Below are 18,831 nucleotides of genomic sequence, written 5' to 3' on the forward strand. Positions count from 1 at the left end.
AGCCACAGGTCTCACCCCAGCACCAGGGCAGGCAGGTACCAGGGTAAGACCGAAAACCAGGGCAGCAGCCTGGAGGCAAAGCCTGGGGCCTTGTCTTTAAGAAAGGGAGACCAGTGCCCTCTAGTGGCAGCTGGCCTCTGTTACACACTGCACGCCCCCAGCTTGCTCCACGGCCAGCTCTTAGGGGATTTAAGCAGCTCGTCACAAGACAGACCTCGGAGCTGCTTGGTAACAGCCTCATCAAACTCTCCCCTGGCCTAGGGCCCGGCCCCCATCTCATACTCATCTAACACCTCGACAGGCCCCGCTGCTCTCAGGACCCACCCGCAGGCCCAGGGTAGAGGAGTGTGGAGTAAGCAACTCCCCCACCCCCTTTTTCAAACGGCTCTGGGAGGTGGGGCTTTGGCAGCACCCTGGCTGCCTCCTTGCAACAGAGGAAGCAAAGGCAGAGCAGGTTAATACAGGCCCTGGGTATAAATGGTGACGATCTAGGGGCAGCATGGTGGGGGGGAGGGGGGGAAGAAGAGAAATCGATCCCAGGCACAGGTAGGTATGAAGGGGTGTTTCCCCTCTTAGCACTCCCACCTGAGCATCGCTCATGCGGCAGAGGAAAGTTTTCCGCTGCTGGGGGTCCTGCAGGCTGCCCGCTCCCTGCTTCGGGGCTGCCAAAAGCAATGGCTGCAGAAGCTGCTGCACAGGGGGAGAGATCAGGAGCTTCAGCACCAAGGGCAGAGTTTTCTGCCCCTGAAGCTGCATGGGCATGAGTTGGTTGCCATCCTACATGGGCAGCCCCTGCAGGCACAGGGGCACACGTGCTTAGGGCATTACACTGGCCTAGCTGGGGTAAGTTTGTTTTCCTGTTAGATCAGGGGCAGGGAGGAGGACACCGACGCCTTTAACTCAACCGGCAAAGTACAGAGCCTGCCCAGGGAATTGCATTGAAGGGCAGAGAGCTCCTGCCACAGGGAATCCAGATGAGGCATTTCAAGTGGTATGAATTTAGCGCACGGAAAAGATAGCTGGCCTCCTAGCCCTGGAGAAGAAAGGCCAGTGTTTAGCCACAGGACAGTGCCCGGCCCCTGTGGGGCATGGCGAGGGGGAAGCAGGGTAGGGTTTGCAATCACATGGACATGACGACGTGGACTCTATGCAGGGCACCCTCATGGTGATCTACCATTAAGCAGCTTTGCTAACCCTCTCCTCTGGCTGGATTCGAACCAGCGCCTTGGAGGCGAGAGGCACATAGCGAGTTTACCAATATAAGCTCACCCTGCTGAGGCTACCTTGTCCCCTCTCCCACCCACGTCAAAACAAAAGCCAATGCCGCAGCCCGTTGCTACAGAAATCTTTATTCCTTTCAAATAAAGACAGGCTCGTATAACCTATCGGTACTGGCCTGTGCGTGTCACAGAGCAGAGGAGTGCATGGGTTCACTCGTTCCTAATAAAAACGGACCTACACCAAGGTTAATTCATCTCCCTGCCACACCGGCACTAGGACATGGCACAGAACACGCCACCCATGAGCCCAGACAGCCAGGTGGGCGAACCACGAAAGAGGGCTCAGACCCTGTCTACATTCATAACAATGAGAGTCAGTGATTGGCCAACCCCGACTCCTTTCAGGCAAAGCTGAACACTGACTGGCTGCTGGTTGTTGCTGCGGAGCTGTACTACAGCCCGCCTTCCAACACATGCTTCAGGAAAGGAGCTAGAGGCACCATCTGCCTTTCAACCCTAGGCTCCGATACAAACCAACCAACCCCAGGCCCCGAGCAACGGCAGAGCCGCTGGTCCCCAGAGACCTCTCTTAGCCTTTCCGTTGGGGACCCTACGTCAAGTGGAGACTTGCTCTGGGAGTGGACCAGGGGCTAGTGGCTCTCACACAGAAGGAGTTTCTATCCACCCCCACTGCCATGTTCATGACAAGCGGCGGGATTCCCCAAGATCCAGCCCATGCTTGTCTCCCTCCTCAAGGCCCTGTGTTGTGTTGACATCTGCTTACAGCTTCGGGGACTGGCTAAGGACTTTCCCTGGATGGGAAGTGAAGCTGATCCTTGCTCAAGGACAGCAAAGGATTGCCAAAGTGCAACACACTCGAGCACACCAGAAGGCTCCCAACTAATCCAAGCAGCTCGAGACCAGACCGTGGACAAACCTCACATCTCACCTGGTAGTTCACACCTGCCTCCCCTCATCTATTTAATCCCGCACCGGCACCTGGGGGTAAAGGTATTCAAAAACCAGGAACATACAGGAGTGGCTGCGAGGTTCCCTCCTACAGCCCCTTGGAACGCCCAGCAGATTGGTACGGAAAGGACACTTGGAGATCACACATCACAGCCAAGGAAGAAGCCAGGAAAACACATGTTTTCTGCAGATCTGGTACCAGCTTGGCAACCAACATCTCTTTGTTGAGCATCTCGTTTCTCTGATCCGCTGTGTATCCAACCAAGCCTAGAGATCAACCTGTCCAGGTCCCAGTACTGGTCCCTCCCTCATTTTACACAGACATTTCCATGCTCCTAGAACAAGTTCGCTTGAAAGCACCCTCTGGACGGCATCCACTTCATTACGGAAGTTAGGTGCTGGGTTACGGCATGTGCACTGGTGCTTTCGACTGGGATTGGCACAAACGCACGGGTCTGTTTAATCTCCGAGTGGCCCCGGGGGCCCGACAGCTCAGAGTTCAAGAGGTACATGACAGCCCTCAATGCTGCAGCTTACGCAGGCATGGGGCTGCCTTTCGAATCCATGACCTTTGGAGCTATGGCACAGGAGAAAAGGGTAATACAGTCGGAACGGGAGAAGGGCAAACATCGCCTCTTGCACAGGAAGAGACCATAGCAATATTCTCCGCTAGGCATTTCCTTGTTCTTTCAGTTTACAGTATGGAGCCCAAATCCATTAGCTGGGTAAAGAGAACGTTGGAGAGATTTCTAGGCGTAGCTGCTGTCCTATCCGACCACACCCAGGATACATCCTTGAACCCCGACTGCCGGGGTCCTACTCCCTCTCTGGTTACGTAGCCTGGCAACAAGTGACATGAGCGCAGAGTAGCAGTTACACTCCCTGCAGACATGGGGCCCGATCCTGGGAAGTGACAAGCAATCCTTTATTCCTAGTGAAATCCACAGGACTGGAGTGTATCTGGCAACTGCAAGGATTGGGCCCCTGTGAGATTCAAAGTCTTTGGTCACAGATTGTCTCCTCCGTTAAGCAGAGACACACGGAAGAAAGAAGGGGTTGAGAGAGACCAGCTGAAAAGGGATTCTCAAGCCACACAGTCACTAGCCAGCTTGGCTTTTCAATGTGGAAGCATTGAACTGTAAAGCAACAAATTCCTTGCTGCTACCTCCCTGGAGGGATCAATGAGGAAGAGTTAGCACAAAAGCCAGGAAAATCCAGGGCATTCTTCCACTCCTGACATTAGAGTCCACAGACCAGAAGAGGCCAAACGAGCCGCACATGCCATGTTTGCATCCTGATTATTGTTTTCCAGCTTGAGAGACTGTTTCTTCCCCCACCACTGCCGATCTGTATGCAGACTCTTTCTTGCACTGGATGGTTGTATAGAGCAAATTCCAGGCTAGGGCAGATGGGAGGGAAGCCAAGAAAGGAAACTGATTGGACCTGGGGTTGAAGACAGCATGTGGCTATAAGGGTCAAAGTTAGGGAAACTGAAATTCAAGGTACACTACAGACTCGAACAGTTGCCTTGAACTATCAAAGCAGCTGTCAGTACAATGTAGCAAGGGGGCAGCATCAAGGCAGTGAATGTTTTACCGACGACGAAATACAAAAGTTGACTGGGTAACAGGCCATAGAGCAGCCGTAAATGGATATGGGTGGTGGAGGTAGAAATGTGGTTTAGCTCGCAGGCAAGAGGATTGGCTAGTGGGTCGAGGTGGGGATGGAAGGCAGGACTCCTGGGTTCTGTTCCCACGGGTCAGTGACTGGACCGTGCAATTCAGTTCACCTCTAAAAACGTAGGCGGATTCTGACCACAGAGTCAATGGAGGTTCAGGTGGTGTCTGCAAAGCACTCCGAGGTCCCTGGGTGGAAGGCGGTAGGGGAATAACTACACGGAAGTGACAAATCAAGTACCACAGACGGTGGGCTCTGATCTGGCACATGCTGGCAACATGCAGGGAAATGAGAAGTGCACAGAGGCCAGTCAACGCCCAAAGGCGGGGCAGGGGAGAAGAGGGACAAGCATTGAGAAGTGGCTTCTGCATGTGACTAACATAAGGAGAGGACTGGGGAGAAAAGTCCAAGGGAATTAGGCCCTAGAGGGCCAAACACTGAATCAGGCCACTAGGGCAGGAGAGAAACTGAAGATCTGGCCAGTGACAAATAGCGGTTAGGAACATGCAGAACAAGGAGCAGGAGTCAGGAGAAACCCTTATGACCCTGCTGTGGCCAGCAAATCCAGTCTGGAGTACTGGGCACAATGCCAGGCAGCCTGGAAGAGAATCAGGGAAGAGGCAGAAGAGACAGCAAAGGGAACAGCAAGGAAGGACCTGCATTGCGTTAGCCAACTCCATGTGCCTGCTAGTTGATCTTTCCCATCTCTAGCTTCCACGATGCTGGTATTCCTACTGTACAAAGAAGAAAGAGGTTGATAGAAAAAGGCTGCACAAACCCCTACAAGGTCTCAGGGCCGAGCGGCACCAAGGTCCAAGGGGAGGGAAAACAGAAGCCACGTGACAGGCAGAGACTGAAGCTGGGAGGTATCCAGCTGCTTTGGGAGTGGGAGACGACGAGCAATTCACAGATGAAAAAGGCTCCGAGAAGCAGCAGGAACAGCCCCAGCCAAGAGGGCTCCAGAGAAACATCCAGGCCAGGAGGTGCAGAAAAGGAGATGCAGGCACCAGGCACGGGGAGTTGACATGGGCAGGTATGTTCATGGCAGCCCCTGCTGCCATCAGAGCCACAGCATCCCCAGTGTATCTTGGGAAGACGCCTGCCTGGGTTCGGGATCCTAGACTCCCGGTGCTCTCCTGCCTTGGATAAAGCTGGGTCTTTGATATGCAGGCCAGCAGGGAAGAAGCATGGCAGGAGAAGACCAAACCCTGCCCTCATTAGGACAAAAGGACTCAATTCTCCAACCCAGCACTGGCTCAGGAGAGCTCAGCCGGTCTCTTCCGCAGCCAAGATTGAGGGAGGTGCAAATTAAACCCTGGGAAAGGGCAAGGATCATTGAGAGGAGGCCCTAGCATTACAGAGACCTTCCAGAGCATCCTGTGCAGCTGGGAATGGTGCCCAGAAGCCCTAAAGCAAGCCCAAGCCCCACAGGCCAACAGATAACTAGTAACTGCTGGATGGGAGGCAGCTCTAGTCTCAATGGTTAGGATTATCGCAGGGTGATCAGTTCTCCGCCCAGAATGGTAAGAAAATGTATTTCCAACAGCAAAGTGGCTTGGAGAGTTTAAAAAGAAATTAAAGCCCTCCCCCAACTTGGGTCACTGAGGGACAAAGGCAGTTCCCGAGAAGGAAAGAAGGTCACGCTGCTGAAACAACAGCTCTTGAGGAGACTGCAAATCAGTGAGAGAGATTCTACTGGCAAGAGTACCGACAGGCCGCCACTGTGCAAGCCGGCTGAGGAGGTCGGCTAAGGTGAGTTGCTCAGGTCAGGAGAACTCGACAGCCGGGTTATGGACTGGCCAGTTAGAAGCCCCTTTTTCCAAAGGGTTTGGCTCTTCCCTCTCCAAACGCGTCAGGAGCTATCAAGAGTCTGTACAATGCACAGATCAGAGGCCCCTCCCTGAGCCATTCAGCTGTGCCCCACGGAACTAGTTTATCTGGGAACACTTGCTGATCTCTCTCCCCAGAAAGGCAAGAGTCTTATGAACTTGCAAGAGCAGCTCCCGCTGTCGGGATGCTCTAGAAGTCCAAGCAACTGCAGTACCCAGGTCAGGATCATCACAGCCATGGCTGCAGGGAGTTAGAAGACAAGTCACAGCTTCACTGCTGGTGGTCAGAGTACGAGGGGGGAAGAGAGATGGAACATTAAGAAAGCTCAGCAAGGGATTTCGTTAATTTCAGAGTAAGAAACAGCCCAAGTCCTTGGACAAGGACTGGACCCACTCGCAAGTGATTAAGAGCTGCCATTGCCAATATACCCTCAAAACAGGGGGCTGGCCAGAGACCAGCCCATAAATAGTGCAGCCTTCTACTTCAATATAGCGGGGCAATTAGGGGAAGGCTACAGATCCCAGCATGCAGTGGGCTCAGCAGACTACAGTTTGGATCAAAAGCATTGCATGACGGGAGTTGTAGTTTCTAGGCTGTCATACTTAGATACTACACGCTGCAGCAATCTACTCTGGTTTTATGCCATTAAGGTAGAGTCTCTCGGGCTCCTGGTGAATAGATGAAGCTCAAGTGGGCACAGATTGGGTGTCTCCCCTATACAGGCCGTGGCAAAGGTATTCTCCCCACCACCGTGTCCTCCTCCCCAGCCCCACAAGCTCAGAGGATGAAGGCTAGCGGATGCTGCAGTCCCCCTCTCCAACCTGCAGCTTCTCCTGCTCCATTGACCACACCAGCTCCTGCACAAACTTCATCTCTGAGGCCACCTGCTTGGCCAGAGCTTCATAGCGGTTCTCCAGCTTCCGGTAGCGCCGTTTAAGCCCATTGGCCACCAGGAGGGTGCTCTTGGTCTCCTCCTGGGTCTGCTTTTTCAGGGCCTCTGTCTTCTGCAGCTCCTGCCGGATCTGGCGCAGGTCCTGGCTGATGCTCTCATTCTCCTCCTTGTACCAGGACTCCTTCTCCTCGTAGATGGAGCGCAAGGCTTCGATGTCCTCCCGGAAGGACTTCTTGTTCCTCTCCATCTCCCGGAGGCTCTCCTCAGCCGCAGCCACCTCCTCCAGGACCTTGGAGAAGCGCTCAAAGTTGATGTAGGTGTTGTTGGGGGGCATGCTGGAGTGGGATTTGATGGTGTACTCCTTGAGCCGAGTGGTCTTGAGACGCCGCCTCTCCGGCTTCTTGCCGTTGTCTTCGTTGCGGACGTTCCTCCTCTTGATCACCTGCAAGGAGAAGGGAAAACTCAGCTCTCGGGTACCATCCAGCATCAATGACTCTCCCCTTCCACCTCCAGGCTGTGCATTTAAACAGCCTAACAGCAAGCCCTGCAGTTGCATTCACACCATATCCTTCACAGCATGGTTCACAGCCAGCCCACACACAGTGCCGTTCCCCTACCTCCATGGTGCAAGCCAATATTGATGGAGACATGGCCTCCGGTCCCCCACTTCCCTGCCTGTAGAGAATTCCACATTGTTTTGCCCCCACCCCTGCTTCAAGGTTGGCCAGGAATCAGCTCCCTCTAGACCAAGTCAGCACAGCTGCTAGATCTCTCCAGGCTGGTGGAGCAAATGAGAAGCAAAAGCCTCTTGCTTAAAGGGTGATGCCAAGTGTAATTTAAAGACAACACGATGAATGGCCGGATTCTCCAGAGGAGGCTGAGTGCGCGCCGTTCCCATCCATAGGAGTTGAGCTGTTCGGTACCTTTGGCAAACGGAGCCAGGCCACAAGAATTTATGGATTTTTACCTTAATCCAGGGATGCTCCAAGCTCTGGGCAATTGTCATCCGCTTCCTGCAATGACATTAGGTCTGGTTGTTCGAGGCTACAGCAGCTGGACCGAGCTTTTGGCCCGCTCGGGTCACTAGTTTTCAGATGAAACCCACATGCAGAGAGAGCTGGGCCAGTTATTCTCAGTCTCTGCTTTAATCCCACCAAGTGCCAGCTGTCAAATCAGCAGCAGCTTCCCAAACACAGGCTGTACTGTAATTATTTGCCTTCCTGCCCTGTGGACCCAACCGCTGCCCAAGGCGAACTAGCTTCTCTGCTAAGTGAGGGATCCCTTTTAGAGGGGAGCTGGCTGTCAGAGGTGCTGCAACAGCAGTCTGGTAACAGACTATCGTCCTGGAGAGACGAGAGCCAGTCCAACAGCTCCCATTAAACCTGCACACCTGGAGCAGCAGGTATTTTGGCTTTGAGGATATTGTGCAAACCTGGACCTGTTGATGGCAGATAATAAGCAGCTGTCGGAGGCTATGGACGTGAGAAAACAGCACTTCTAGCTGATTTATGGCCTAAGACAGGGGCAGTCGCCTGCCATTCCGCTTACACGGAGTGTGCTCTGGGGTGACAACAAGCAACAGGTTAGCCAAGCTCATCCACTGCACAATGGCAGCAAGAGGGAGGCTGGGGCTTTTAGAGGCTGCTGGCAGGGGGCAGTACTGGGCACACAGCAGACCATCCCCACGCTCGCTCCCCACAGTTCGTTTCAACCGACTGGTCTCGTACTTGGGATCCTTGACAAGCAGGCGCCGGATGAAGTCCTTGGCCAGCTCGCTGGTGTTGCTGAAATACTCCTCGTCGAAGTCATAGTTCACGGCGGAGATGTTCGTCAGGGTCTCCTGCTTCGTTTCGCCCAGGAACGGAGAGGCGCCACTTAGACTGCAGGGAGAGATCAGACCCTGCTCTGTGCCAAAAGCACCAAGCCCTGCCGCTCGCTCCCAAACTCCAGCTCTGCAGGACTCATGCAGCCCCCAGGAGGAACTAACATTACTTTGGTTCCTCTGACCTTGGTTACATTTGGGGGGTGGGGGGAGGGACACACTGATGGACTCACCCCAGGTCAGGCAATGACTCAGTGGCAGAGCTGGGTGTAGGACCCAGGAGTCCTGAATCCCAGCCCTTGACAACACAGTCTCCTCAGGCACAGAAGAGCATATTCTTACCCAGAGAGAAGAATTGTCTTTATACTCACAGAATGTATGTGATGACCCCGATGCTCCTAGGGGGGAGAGAGAGAGGATATAAGATCACTGCATTGTAGATCAGTTTTTAGTCAGGTCTTTCCTCACTCCAGCCTCAAGTCTTAGGTTTTCCAACAGAGGGCACAGGTTAGTGACAGATCGGTCCATCCTGCAGTCAGCTTTCCCCAAGATTTCACCTTTCCCTTAGCACAGACGTTTTCTAGGTCTAGGACAAGGTTCCCTGTTAGCGTCCCAAGTTAAAGATCAAAGCTCAGGTCAGGGAATCCGAGGTTGGGTTACTTCATTAGAAACATCCAGGATGCGCAAGCCACCCAAATCCCACTCAGCCTCCAGTGATTACAGGCCTATCCCGAGCCCTGGCCCACAAGCCCAACATCCACCCACCCCCACCCCAGAGCTAGATTTAGCAGCATTCAAAGAGACTAGTCTGTCTGAAAGACGGATTGGTGGGGCCCACCAGGAATTAAGGGACTGTCCTCTTCAGAGAGAGAGGTACCACAGAACCAGGTATCGACCTGGGACAATAGATGAAGCACAGGAACAGGAGTGAGGGACAAAAATATATAAAAGCAGGGAATTAGATGGGGACACTGAGCAGACAGCAACGGGGTCAGCAGACCCCAGCCAGAACACTGCCTGGATACGCAAGACAACCAAGGGACAGAAACAAGCCCCACAAATGCAGAATCCCCTCCTCCCAGACTGATTGCCAGTGCCAGGCTGACAGCCCCACAGACTGAAGCAACCCATTTACCTACAAGAATGTGCCACATACATATTAGCACTACAAGCTAGTCTATGGGCCAAGACAGCACATGGCCTGCTAGCTAACATATCAGCTGGTATGAGCCGCTTCCCTCACATTGCCCACATTGAGCACCCCTCAAGCACGGCTTAGAGGGACTCCCCTCCAGCAACAAGACGACGGTTCAGTCTCCAGGTGCATTTAATTCTTGGCCTCTGTAAGGAAGCTGCCAGCTGGTGTCCACCACAGAGAGGGTACAAACACCTGCTCACTAAGAACTGGGCCGAAGCCACCCACATCAGATGTTCTACAACGGGCCTGTGGTTATGATGGAGCGTCATGGCATACTCACCACATGTCAGCCTCCAGCCCCAAGGGCTCGTAGTTCACGATTTCAGGGGCTTTAGAAGGAGAGAGACAGACAAAGTTATGCTGCAGGGAAAATCCATTGCAAGCAGCTTCAGCCATCTCGTGCAACGACTCAAACCCTCACCCAACTGTACATAGCCAGAGCTTTGGTGATACTTTGACATACCCAGGCAAAAAGAGCTGTAGTAAGGGTACCCAAATCTCACCCAGTCCAGGGCTGCACTGGCAGCTTCCTCAGACTCAGGGCGGTCCTGGCTACACAGCTGATAGAGCGAAGGGAGGCCGTTGTGGGCTCTGATACACAGGGGCAGCATGCAGGAATACAACTCCCAACCAGCCACCCTGGCTCTCCTTCACTGCGAAGTCACAGGGCATCTTTCCCAGATTCAAACAAGCCTCCGGAACCCCACGAGCCGCCACTGTCCCACTTCCCCTCCTACCTACGAACTCCGGGGTCCCAAAGATGTTTTTGAACTCGTTCCCTGCTTCGATTTTGTGAGCAATGCCGAAGTCGATGAGTTTGATGCGGGGGTTTGGCACGTTCTTGTCCAGCAGCATGATGTTCTCAGGCTGGAGAGAAGCAAAAGTAGCAGGGCTTTTTCATATTGGCTTCCAGCAACGCTCACTAAGATCCCCATACCTTTGAGCGCAACTCTATACTGGAAAGAGACATCCTGTGATTCCCTAACCCCCTTTCCCCCCCTCAGGCTTGGTCTAGCTCTATACTACAGAGTTAGGTCAACGTAAGGCAGCTTATGGTGGTGCCAGGGCTGGGGGCCCCAGCTGTCAGTTCCCCCTACCCAGTTAAATCAGTGAAAGTGCTCCTGGAGAGGGTGCGACAGCCAACAGAGGGGGCATTGCATGGACACGAACCACCAACCTAGCTTAGGTCAAATTAATTTTTTATCATAGGTCAGGCTTCAGCCGTCTCTGCTCAGAATACGGCTTTCCAAGCTGCCAGCCCAGCAGACTCTGCCTGGGATCTGAAAGGCAGCTTGCTCTCCCGCAGCTGCCGAGGGGAGTTAAAAATGCACGCAGCAGGAAGTAGAGACTAAGCAGCACACGAAGCAAGTGTGGCTGGTGTGGAACCAGTTCTACATGGTTATTTCAAACCTCCACTCAGAATGCCACAGATAAGCCTCAGCTGCAGCTGAGACCCTGGACTCAACGCTCAGTGACTTTACACAAGCACTGCGTGCATTTTGCTACTGTGGTTTGTTTACTGTCTCTCAAGAGCCCTTCACTGCCTGTCCCAGCTTCACCTGCCCAGGTGAAGCACAGGGTATCCGATCTGGATTCAGTGTTTTGCATCTGTGCTTACACGCTTCGGTTTGACTCCAAAGCAACAGGCCAGAGTCTGATCACGGACATGCCAGCAAACACCCAGAGTACTCCACCAGAGTAAACGATTTGGCACCAGTGCAAACGAGAGCAGACTTCAGCCCATGTGTTTGGGTTCAGAGGGCTTGGGAAGTGTAGACAAAAGCAAGTCCTGATTGCTTGGTCTATGCCTCACCTCGAAAAGCACACCTCATTTCCCATCCCCCGCGGCACCACACCACACCCAAGAAAAAAAGAGCGCCAACTACTGGACCATGAACGATTTCCCGCAGCAGCCCTTGGAGCCGACCGGCTTTGTTCTCATTTAGCTGAGGAAAAAAAATCTAATGATATCAACGCACAAGATGGAGCCGGCCTCACAGCCAACAAGTCCGTCCACACTGACTCCTCTGCATCTAGCAGGCAAGGGCCCTGGGCTTCATAGGCCGAAACTTACCTTCAGGTCGAAGTGCGCTATGCGCTTGGAATGCAAGTAGTGGACCCCATCCAGGATCTGTTTGAGGAACTGGGTGGCCTCTTCCTCCGTCAGAGACTCCTTCTCAGCCAGGAAGTCAAAGAGCTCGCCCCCCGAGACCAGCTCCAGGATCAGCACCACGTCCGTCTTGTTCTCGAAGATGTCGTGGAGCGTGATGATGTTGGGGTGCTGGATCTCCCGCAGGATGTCCACCTCCCTCTCGATCTCCTCCCGGCTCACGCCCCGCCGGCTGGACGACAGGCGCCGCTTCTTGATGAACTTGGCTGCATACTCCAGGCCGCTTTTCTTCTCCCGGCACTTCCGCACAATGGCGAACTGGCCACTGCATGGGGAGAGGGGACGCAGCAGTTAATAAGACGTCTCCTCACTGGCACCTGCCTGGAGGAATCGGTGACTGCAGTGGGGCAGCTACAGTCTGCTATGTTCTAAAGAGATCTCCCATTGGTGCATTTCCTCACTGAGAAGGGTACAACTCCTGACAAACCCGCTGGGGCCACAGTGCTTCCATGGGCAGCAGGTAAAGCCCTTCCACTCGACTCCAGGTCTAAGCGTCTGCCTTCTCCATGCACCACTTGGCCAGCTCAGGGATGGTGGCATCATGGACAAAGCTGAGCACCAAGGCAGAATAAAAGCCCCTTTCTTGGAGAGCACACTTCAGCCGCCTGTGGAGTACAAACAGACCGAATTGCTGCCAAGCCAGGACAGATCAATAGCTCAGCTCATCCCCTCTGGTTGTCAATATGTGATGCATCAGATGCAGGATTGGAATAAACCGATACCGCCACTATGTGCTGCTGTGCTGGGTAGGATGAAGGAAGGAAGGAACGAACTTCCCTCCTGGCTGCAGCTAGCATTCAGTTAACATCCTAGAGCGTGAGGATTGATGGCCCATGCTGGTTTTATCCTAAGTACGTCACTGCAGATGCTATTCTGATTCATACAAATCTCTGGCCCTTCCTTGAAACGTATTAATCTACCCAGGTATCAGGAAGCGTATCATGGTAACAATGTGATTATGCTGCTTCGGCATTTGTACAATATCCTGCTGAAACATAGCCCTGTAACTTGCGGTTCAGTGCTGGAATCAGGCAGAGTTCCCGTGTTCTGATGATCACAATGGTCCCTTCCGGCCTTCAGATTTATGAAGCTGGCAGCTCAAGAGTTCCAACCACCATTCCAGAGCACCCCGAGATGTCAATTTCATCGTGAGGAGCATTTGGGGAGAAGGGTGCCTGTGCAACTGACCCAGGCTGTAACGCTCGGCGCTTACAGCGCTCTTTAGATTTGCAAGTGCTTTGTGAATACTAATTTATAACACATGCTCCCTGCCATGGTCTACATCAGTGACACCCCCATTTTACAAGCAGGAAAAGCGAGACTCAGAGGGGATGTTACTGACACACAGGGGGTCAGCGACAGAGTCAAAAAACAGAACCCAGGGAATCCTGACCCCACCCAGTCCCTTGATCTACCCACTAAACCTCTGAAAGTTACATGCCCAGATTTAGGTGCATTTCTTCTTCTTCCTGGGAGGATCAAAATTAACTGCCCCTGCGTTAGGGTGACCAGATACCAAGTGTGAAAAATCGGGACTGGCGGTGGGGAGTAATAGGCGCTTATAAAAGAGAGACAGTCCTGATAAAATAGGGACATCTGGTCACCCTACCCTGCATCGTCGTCCTCCTCATTACACTGCCAGCATTTCCGCCTCCAATGGGGTTATTTACATTTTTAAACAGTGACATCAAGGATCGCTTCATTGGTTGGCAGCTGCTGGGCCTGAACTTTCCATAAAAGGCTGCACTCGGACAGGAAACAGTCAGAGCTGATCAAATGCTAAAGGCTTCCCAGACTCCCACCAGCAAAATCCAGCAGTCTGGCTGGAGGAGAGAGTGCTGCGCAGGGGAGGAAGAAGCGGGGTTACGAAGCATGAAATGTCTAACAAACCAACGTCTTCTAGGAAATGCAGAAATAAGGAGGTCACCTTGCCCTTAACTCTCCCTGTTGGGACAGAGAAGTGATGAAATATTCACACACCAAAGGAGAGAGACCGCCAGAACAGTAAAGACCTAGTGATTCCCTGGATTCCTTCTCCAGGGAGCACGAGGCACACCCTTTTTAAGATGCTCACCCCTTTATAAACACATTAGTCAAACCCAAAGCACAGAGGAAGGGGGAACCACTTGCCTCCTTTAAAAATCTTGTTCCCCGTCCCGTCCCCCCCCAGCACCCATCTCTCTTCACTGCCACAGTGGTCAACCTTCCAGCTGCCTGAACAAGAGGAATTCATGCTGCTCCTTGCTCAGCTGGACAGGTTGGTGACACAAAACTCCTTCCCAAGGGGCTGGGGAGCCCAGAGATTAGAGGAACCCATGAAACAAACCTTTGTCTGCTGCTCAAGAAAGCAGAACTACAGCACCAGCAGGCTGGTCCAGCAGACTTGAAAAGAGAATTCAACTAAAGGTCAACAGGCCCAGGAATGTAACCTTAAAAGCCTCTCGAAGAGCTCACCTGAAGAGTTGCCAGCTCTTATGCCAGGCAATGGAGAAGACCAATTACCATCTCAAGGTAAACAGAAGGATGTACCTATGCACTGCAGCATGGGCCAAACCCACAAAGCCCCACGCCAATACCCCTGCCCGGGTAACACTCCCTGCCTGTCCACCTTCCAGGAGCGGAGGGAGGATTGCTTGGAAAACGTTTTGAGCCTGTGCAGGGTTCTAACAAGCGTCATTCTTATTTAAACGCCAACAGGGCCACCTGTGCGGTTACAGCCCTCAAAAGGAAAACACTGTCCCTAAGGAACTCCCGAGTGATATTCCCATACACAACACCACTTAGCTAGCAGCGGAGGATGCCGAAGAACATCTAACGTTGCACGTTATTTAAACCAGAGACACCATGGCAATCACCAGCTAGGTTTAGATGCCGAAGTCTAATGCCAAACTTAAACGCCATTCACACACACACATGGATCAGAATTTTTCTGGGCTTGCTACACCCGAACCACTTTAACTCTGCTTCTACAGTTCAGACTTGGAATGCAGACTTCTTCAAGGGACACCACCAACTTCAGTTTGATTCAGAAGATTAATTTGGTGGGGAAAGGTTTTCTAAAAAGCCTAAGATCATCAGAAATGTTCCCACCAAAGGATTTTTCCATGTTTACAAGCAAGCGTTCCCCTACAGAGTCAAACTCCAGCAGCACTCAGACCTCAGTGGTTCAGGAGTCAAATTAGCCATCAGCGTTACCCAAAAGAGCCACAGGCAGGTGAATTCATTGTTTCGTTTCCTATTTGTATAGATTATTCTCACAGCAAAATGACTGACCAAGTATTATCATCTTACCAACTACAACTGGTTAATAACATAGTAAAGGCACCCTGATTGGTTAATAATTCAATCACACAGTGTTTTAATATCGTGTGTTGCAAAGAGCCGCGGGAGACATGTTAAAGAGCCACTGGCGGCTCACGAGTCTGTCTGAATATCACTGTGCTAGGCCATAAGCCCTTTGGAACAGGAGCCGCATCTTCCTATGGGTTTATATAGCACCTGGAGCAAAGGCCTACACCGAGTGGGAGCTTTGGGCACTGCTGTAACAAACAGCAGCTCAATCATCAACCCCAAAAGCTTGGGGAGAGTTTATTTTTATGCTAAGGCATGGAACCCAGCTAAGATCCACAAAGGTTTTGCATCCAGCATGAATAAGCCCAGTTTGTACGCAACACAATAACCTCCTCTTCCCGTGTTCTAAAGACGGCCTAGCTTCTGCCGAAAGGCAAAGATGATTCATACCAGAAACGTGCCCCAAACATGCAGAGCGACTGAGACACCAACAGAGAATGCTAAGCAACCCACAGTCATCTGTTCGAGGCAGGGCAGAGCCAGCCAAACAGGGACATGAGGTGAGCTTAAGGGGAAAAAAAGAGCCATAGCACCACTAAAAAAAGGAGTGAATTGTGAATAAAAATGCTTGGCCCTTCTAGGAGGGCCTGTCACCGTATGGTCTCTCTCATTGGCCTAATGAATATTTAATTATTTACACAAATGGAACGACTCCAGCAGGAGAGATTGAGTCCTCCCCCCCACTCCCACCCCCATCGGGCTGGCTGGAGCTCTGTTGAAACTCCACCCTGAACGGGAGAAACTTTCCCCAACTGAAGCAGAATCGAAACTGGCCCATTCCCATAAAAAGTTTGTTTCAATGAATGAACTTTATCCAGCCAAAAAAAAAAAAAAGCGGTGTAAAAACAAATCCCCAACCAGCTCAAGTTTTAAATATTCATTAACCCTCATGCGACCCACGCCGGGAGGTGGATAAGGGATATAAACAGATTTCTTAACCTACCACTGAACTAGAGCTGGCTCTGGAGAAAGACACAGCAGCTGAACAGCAGAACTGCCCAACACTTTGAAACAGCAAGCTGTAGAGAATCCCACACCTGACTGAACATACAGAGCGGGAACATGGAAACAGGGTGTCGTGACCAGAAATGGAATTTGACTAAGGTAGCAAAAGAAACGCTATGGGTTTATTTAATGACTAGAAATGGTCAGGCTCTTGGCTTTATGGCTAGGAGACGGCACCACCCACAGCAGAGCAGGCCCCCTAGTTAGCACACTCACCTGCCCAGCTCTTCTCCCATCTCATAATGGTCCTCCACATTCTCCTGCCTGAAGGTGGACATGGCTGCCAGACCAAAAGGAGCCCGGCCCACACTTCGGAGAGCCAAAGTTTCCCCTGCTCCACGTGCAGACAGCACGTTTCAACTCTGGAAGGAGACAAGGGAAACGGGAGAGAATTGTTATGCCCCAGTCAGCCAAAGACATCCCAGCGCTGTGGAATGAGCAACAGAACCTCTGCATGACACAGCGGCACCTGCTCTAAACTGGATACAAGAGATGAATGAGCCCCGCACTTATGTTGCGTCTATTTCTCGTTCATTCGCACCCAGCCAAGGCAGGACTGATCCCTGCAGTCTGCTCTCCAGGGTTATGATTCAGTGTCCCCACACAGCTCGTGGGAAGATATTTCAGTCTAGCAGATTATTAAGTAGACCCTAGAAGCTACCAGCAGAACCCCATGGTGCTGGGTGCTGTAGAGACACATAGCAAGAGACTGTCCCTGCCCAAGGACTGGCCCATAATCACAGAGGGAGTCTGTGGCACAGCCAGGAATTAAACCCACATCTCGTGAGTCCTAGTCCACTGCTATGACCCCGAAACCATCATTCTTTGTCCCTCAGCCACCCTCCTTCCCACATTTTGGTTCAGCTTCCCCAACACCCTCTGCTAAGGGAGAGGAAGGATCACCCTCCCCTACTCAGCCCCATGACAGCACTGGGGAAGACCCACAAATAAGCCGCCTGGCCCTGGATGGAGGCCACGAGTGGCTCAATCAGCACATTGATTTTATAAAATCTGAAAGAGGAGGAAGCAAAGCTAAGCTTGTTACGATGTCTCCACTCTGCCCACTGGGGTGCACTGGAGGAGAGAGAGATCTACACAAAGGAACTTCAGCCTTCTCTTTAATCCCCCCCCCCACACACACACACACACAAGCAAGCCTCACCCTCTCACCACACTCCAACAACAATACAAGAATCACTGTCCCCATGGGTGCAGGAACAATGTGTATACTGGGGGTAATGAGAGCCATCGAACCAAACTGTAAACCCTATATGTGATGGCAACCACTTCAGGCCAGGAGGTGCGGCAGTAGCCCTAATTCCAGCACCTATGAATGTCCCCAAGTTACATCTGCCTGGAGCGCCACACAACCCTCCCCCCCTAACCCCCGCTCTACTCCTCGGCCCAACACAGTCCCCTACCTTGACCCCTAACTCCCACACAGCCCCCTGCCACACTCCCTACCTACACAGAGCCCCCACTCCCTATGGCCCACCCCCACACAACCCCCTGCCCCACTCGCTATGGCCCACCCCAACACAGCCTCCTAGCCCACCCACAGCCCTCCACCTTGCCCCCATCCCCCCCACAATCCCCTGCCCCACTCCCAACCCACAAATAGCCCCCCCATGGGCCGCCCCCACACAGCCCCCTGCCCTGCCCCCTATCCCCCACACATCCCCCTGCCCCCCTCACACACTGCCCCCCCATGGCCGCCCCCACACAGCCCCCTGCCCTGCCCCCTATCCCCCACACATCCCCCTGCCCCCCTCACACACTGCCTCCACATGGCCCGCCCCCACACAGCCCCCTGCCCCACTCACACACTGCCCCCCTCACACACTGCCCCCACATGGCCCGCCCCCACACAGCCCCCTGCCCCACTCACACACTGCCCCCCCATGGCCCGCCCCCACACAGCCCCCTGCCCTGCCCCCTATCCCCCACACATCCCCCTGCCCCCCTCACACACTGCCCCCACATGGCCCGCCCCCACACAGCCCCCTGCCCCACTCACACACTGCCCCCCCATGGCCCGCCCCCACACAGCCCCCTGCCCTGCCCCCTATCCCCCACACATCCCCCTGCCCCACTCACACACTGCCCCCCATGGCCCGCCCCCACACAGCCCCCTGCCCTGCCCCCTATCCCCCACACATCCCCCTGCCCCACTCACACACTGCCCCCACATGGCCCGTCCCCACACAGCCCCCTGCCCCCCTCACACACTGCCCCCCCATGGCCCGCCCCCACACAGCCCCCTGCCCTGCCCCCTATCCCCCACACATCCCCCTGCCCCCCTCACACACTGCCCCCACATGGCCCGCCCCCACACATCCCCCTGCCCCACTCACACACTGCCCCCCTCACACACTGCCCCCCATGGCCCGCCCCCACACAGCCCCCGCCCTGCCCCACTCCCTACGGCCCGCCCCCACACAGCCCCCCGCCTCACTCCCCGTCCCCACAGAACCGCCCCGAGCCCCCACCCCCCAGCGGCCGCAGCCGGCCGAGCCCCGGCCCCGCTCCAGACCCCGCACCTGGGCCCGCGGCCGCCGCATTCCGACGCTCCCGGCTCCTTCCCCTCGCCCCGCGCCCACCATTGGCTGAGCCGCGGCGCCTACGTCACCGCAGCCAGCCCGGCCCCATGCGCGCCATTGGCCGAGCCGGCAGCGCATCAGCCTGGCCCGGGGCGGG

At 53.8% G+C, this 18,831-nt stretch overlaps 1 protein-coding gene across 2 annotated transcripts; it reads right to left on the reverse strand.

Annotated features, from left to right (window-relative positions):
- Positions 1-1,333: 1,333 nt before the first annotated feature.
- DAPK3 (death associated protein kinase 3) lies at positions 1,334-18,748 on the reverse strand. 2 transcript variants are annotated; one of them, XM_073323862.1, is made up of 9 exons: positions 18,675-18,748; positions 16,351-16,496; positions 11,683-12,043; positions 10,346-10,475; positions 9,889-9,937; positions 8,782-8,808; positions 8,316-8,468; positions 7,556-7,601; positions 1,334-7,030 (listed from the first exon to the last, which is right to left on the reverse strand). In XM_073323862.1, the coding sequence occupies exons 2-9, from the start codon at positions 16,410-16,412 to the stop codon at positions 6,488-6,490; spliced, it is 1,371 nt and encodes a 456-aa protein (XP_073179963.1). In that variant the 5' UTR covers positions 16,413-16,496; positions 18,675-18,748; the 3' UTR covers positions 1,334-6,487. The 2 variants fall into 2 exon arrangements, with proteins under 2 accessions (XP_073179963.1, XP_073179964.1); XM_073323863.1 differs by lacking the exon at positions 18,675-18,748 and adding an exon at positions 17,297-17,495.
- Between the last annotated feature and the right edge of the window lie 83 nt (positions 18,749-18,831).

The sequence above is a fragment of the Lepidochelys kempii genome, chromosome 25 (genome assembly GCF_965140265.1).
Source record: "Lepidochelys kempii isolate rLepKem1 chromosome 25, rLepKem1.hap2, whole genome shotgun sequence".
In the NCBI taxonomy this organism is placed as follows: domain Eukaryota; kingdom Metazoa; phylum Chordata; order Testudines; family Cheloniidae; genus Lepidochelys; species Lepidochelys kempii.

Excerpts from the sequence above, each read along its gene's own strand:
- DAPK3 (XM_073323862.1), bottom strand. The coding sequence starts at position 16,412 with ATGTCCACCTTCAGGCAGGAGAATGTGGAGGACCATTATGAGATGGGA. Across the intron at positions 12,044-16,350 it reads ATGGGAGAAGAGCTGGGCAG|TGGCCAGTTCGCCATTGTGC; the intron begins GTGAGTGTGCTA and ends CTCCCCATGCAG. Across the intron at positions 8,469-8,781 it reads GGGGTCATCACATACATTCT|TCTAAGTGGCGCCTCTCCGT; the intron begins GTGAGTATAAAG and ends CTCTCCCTGCAG.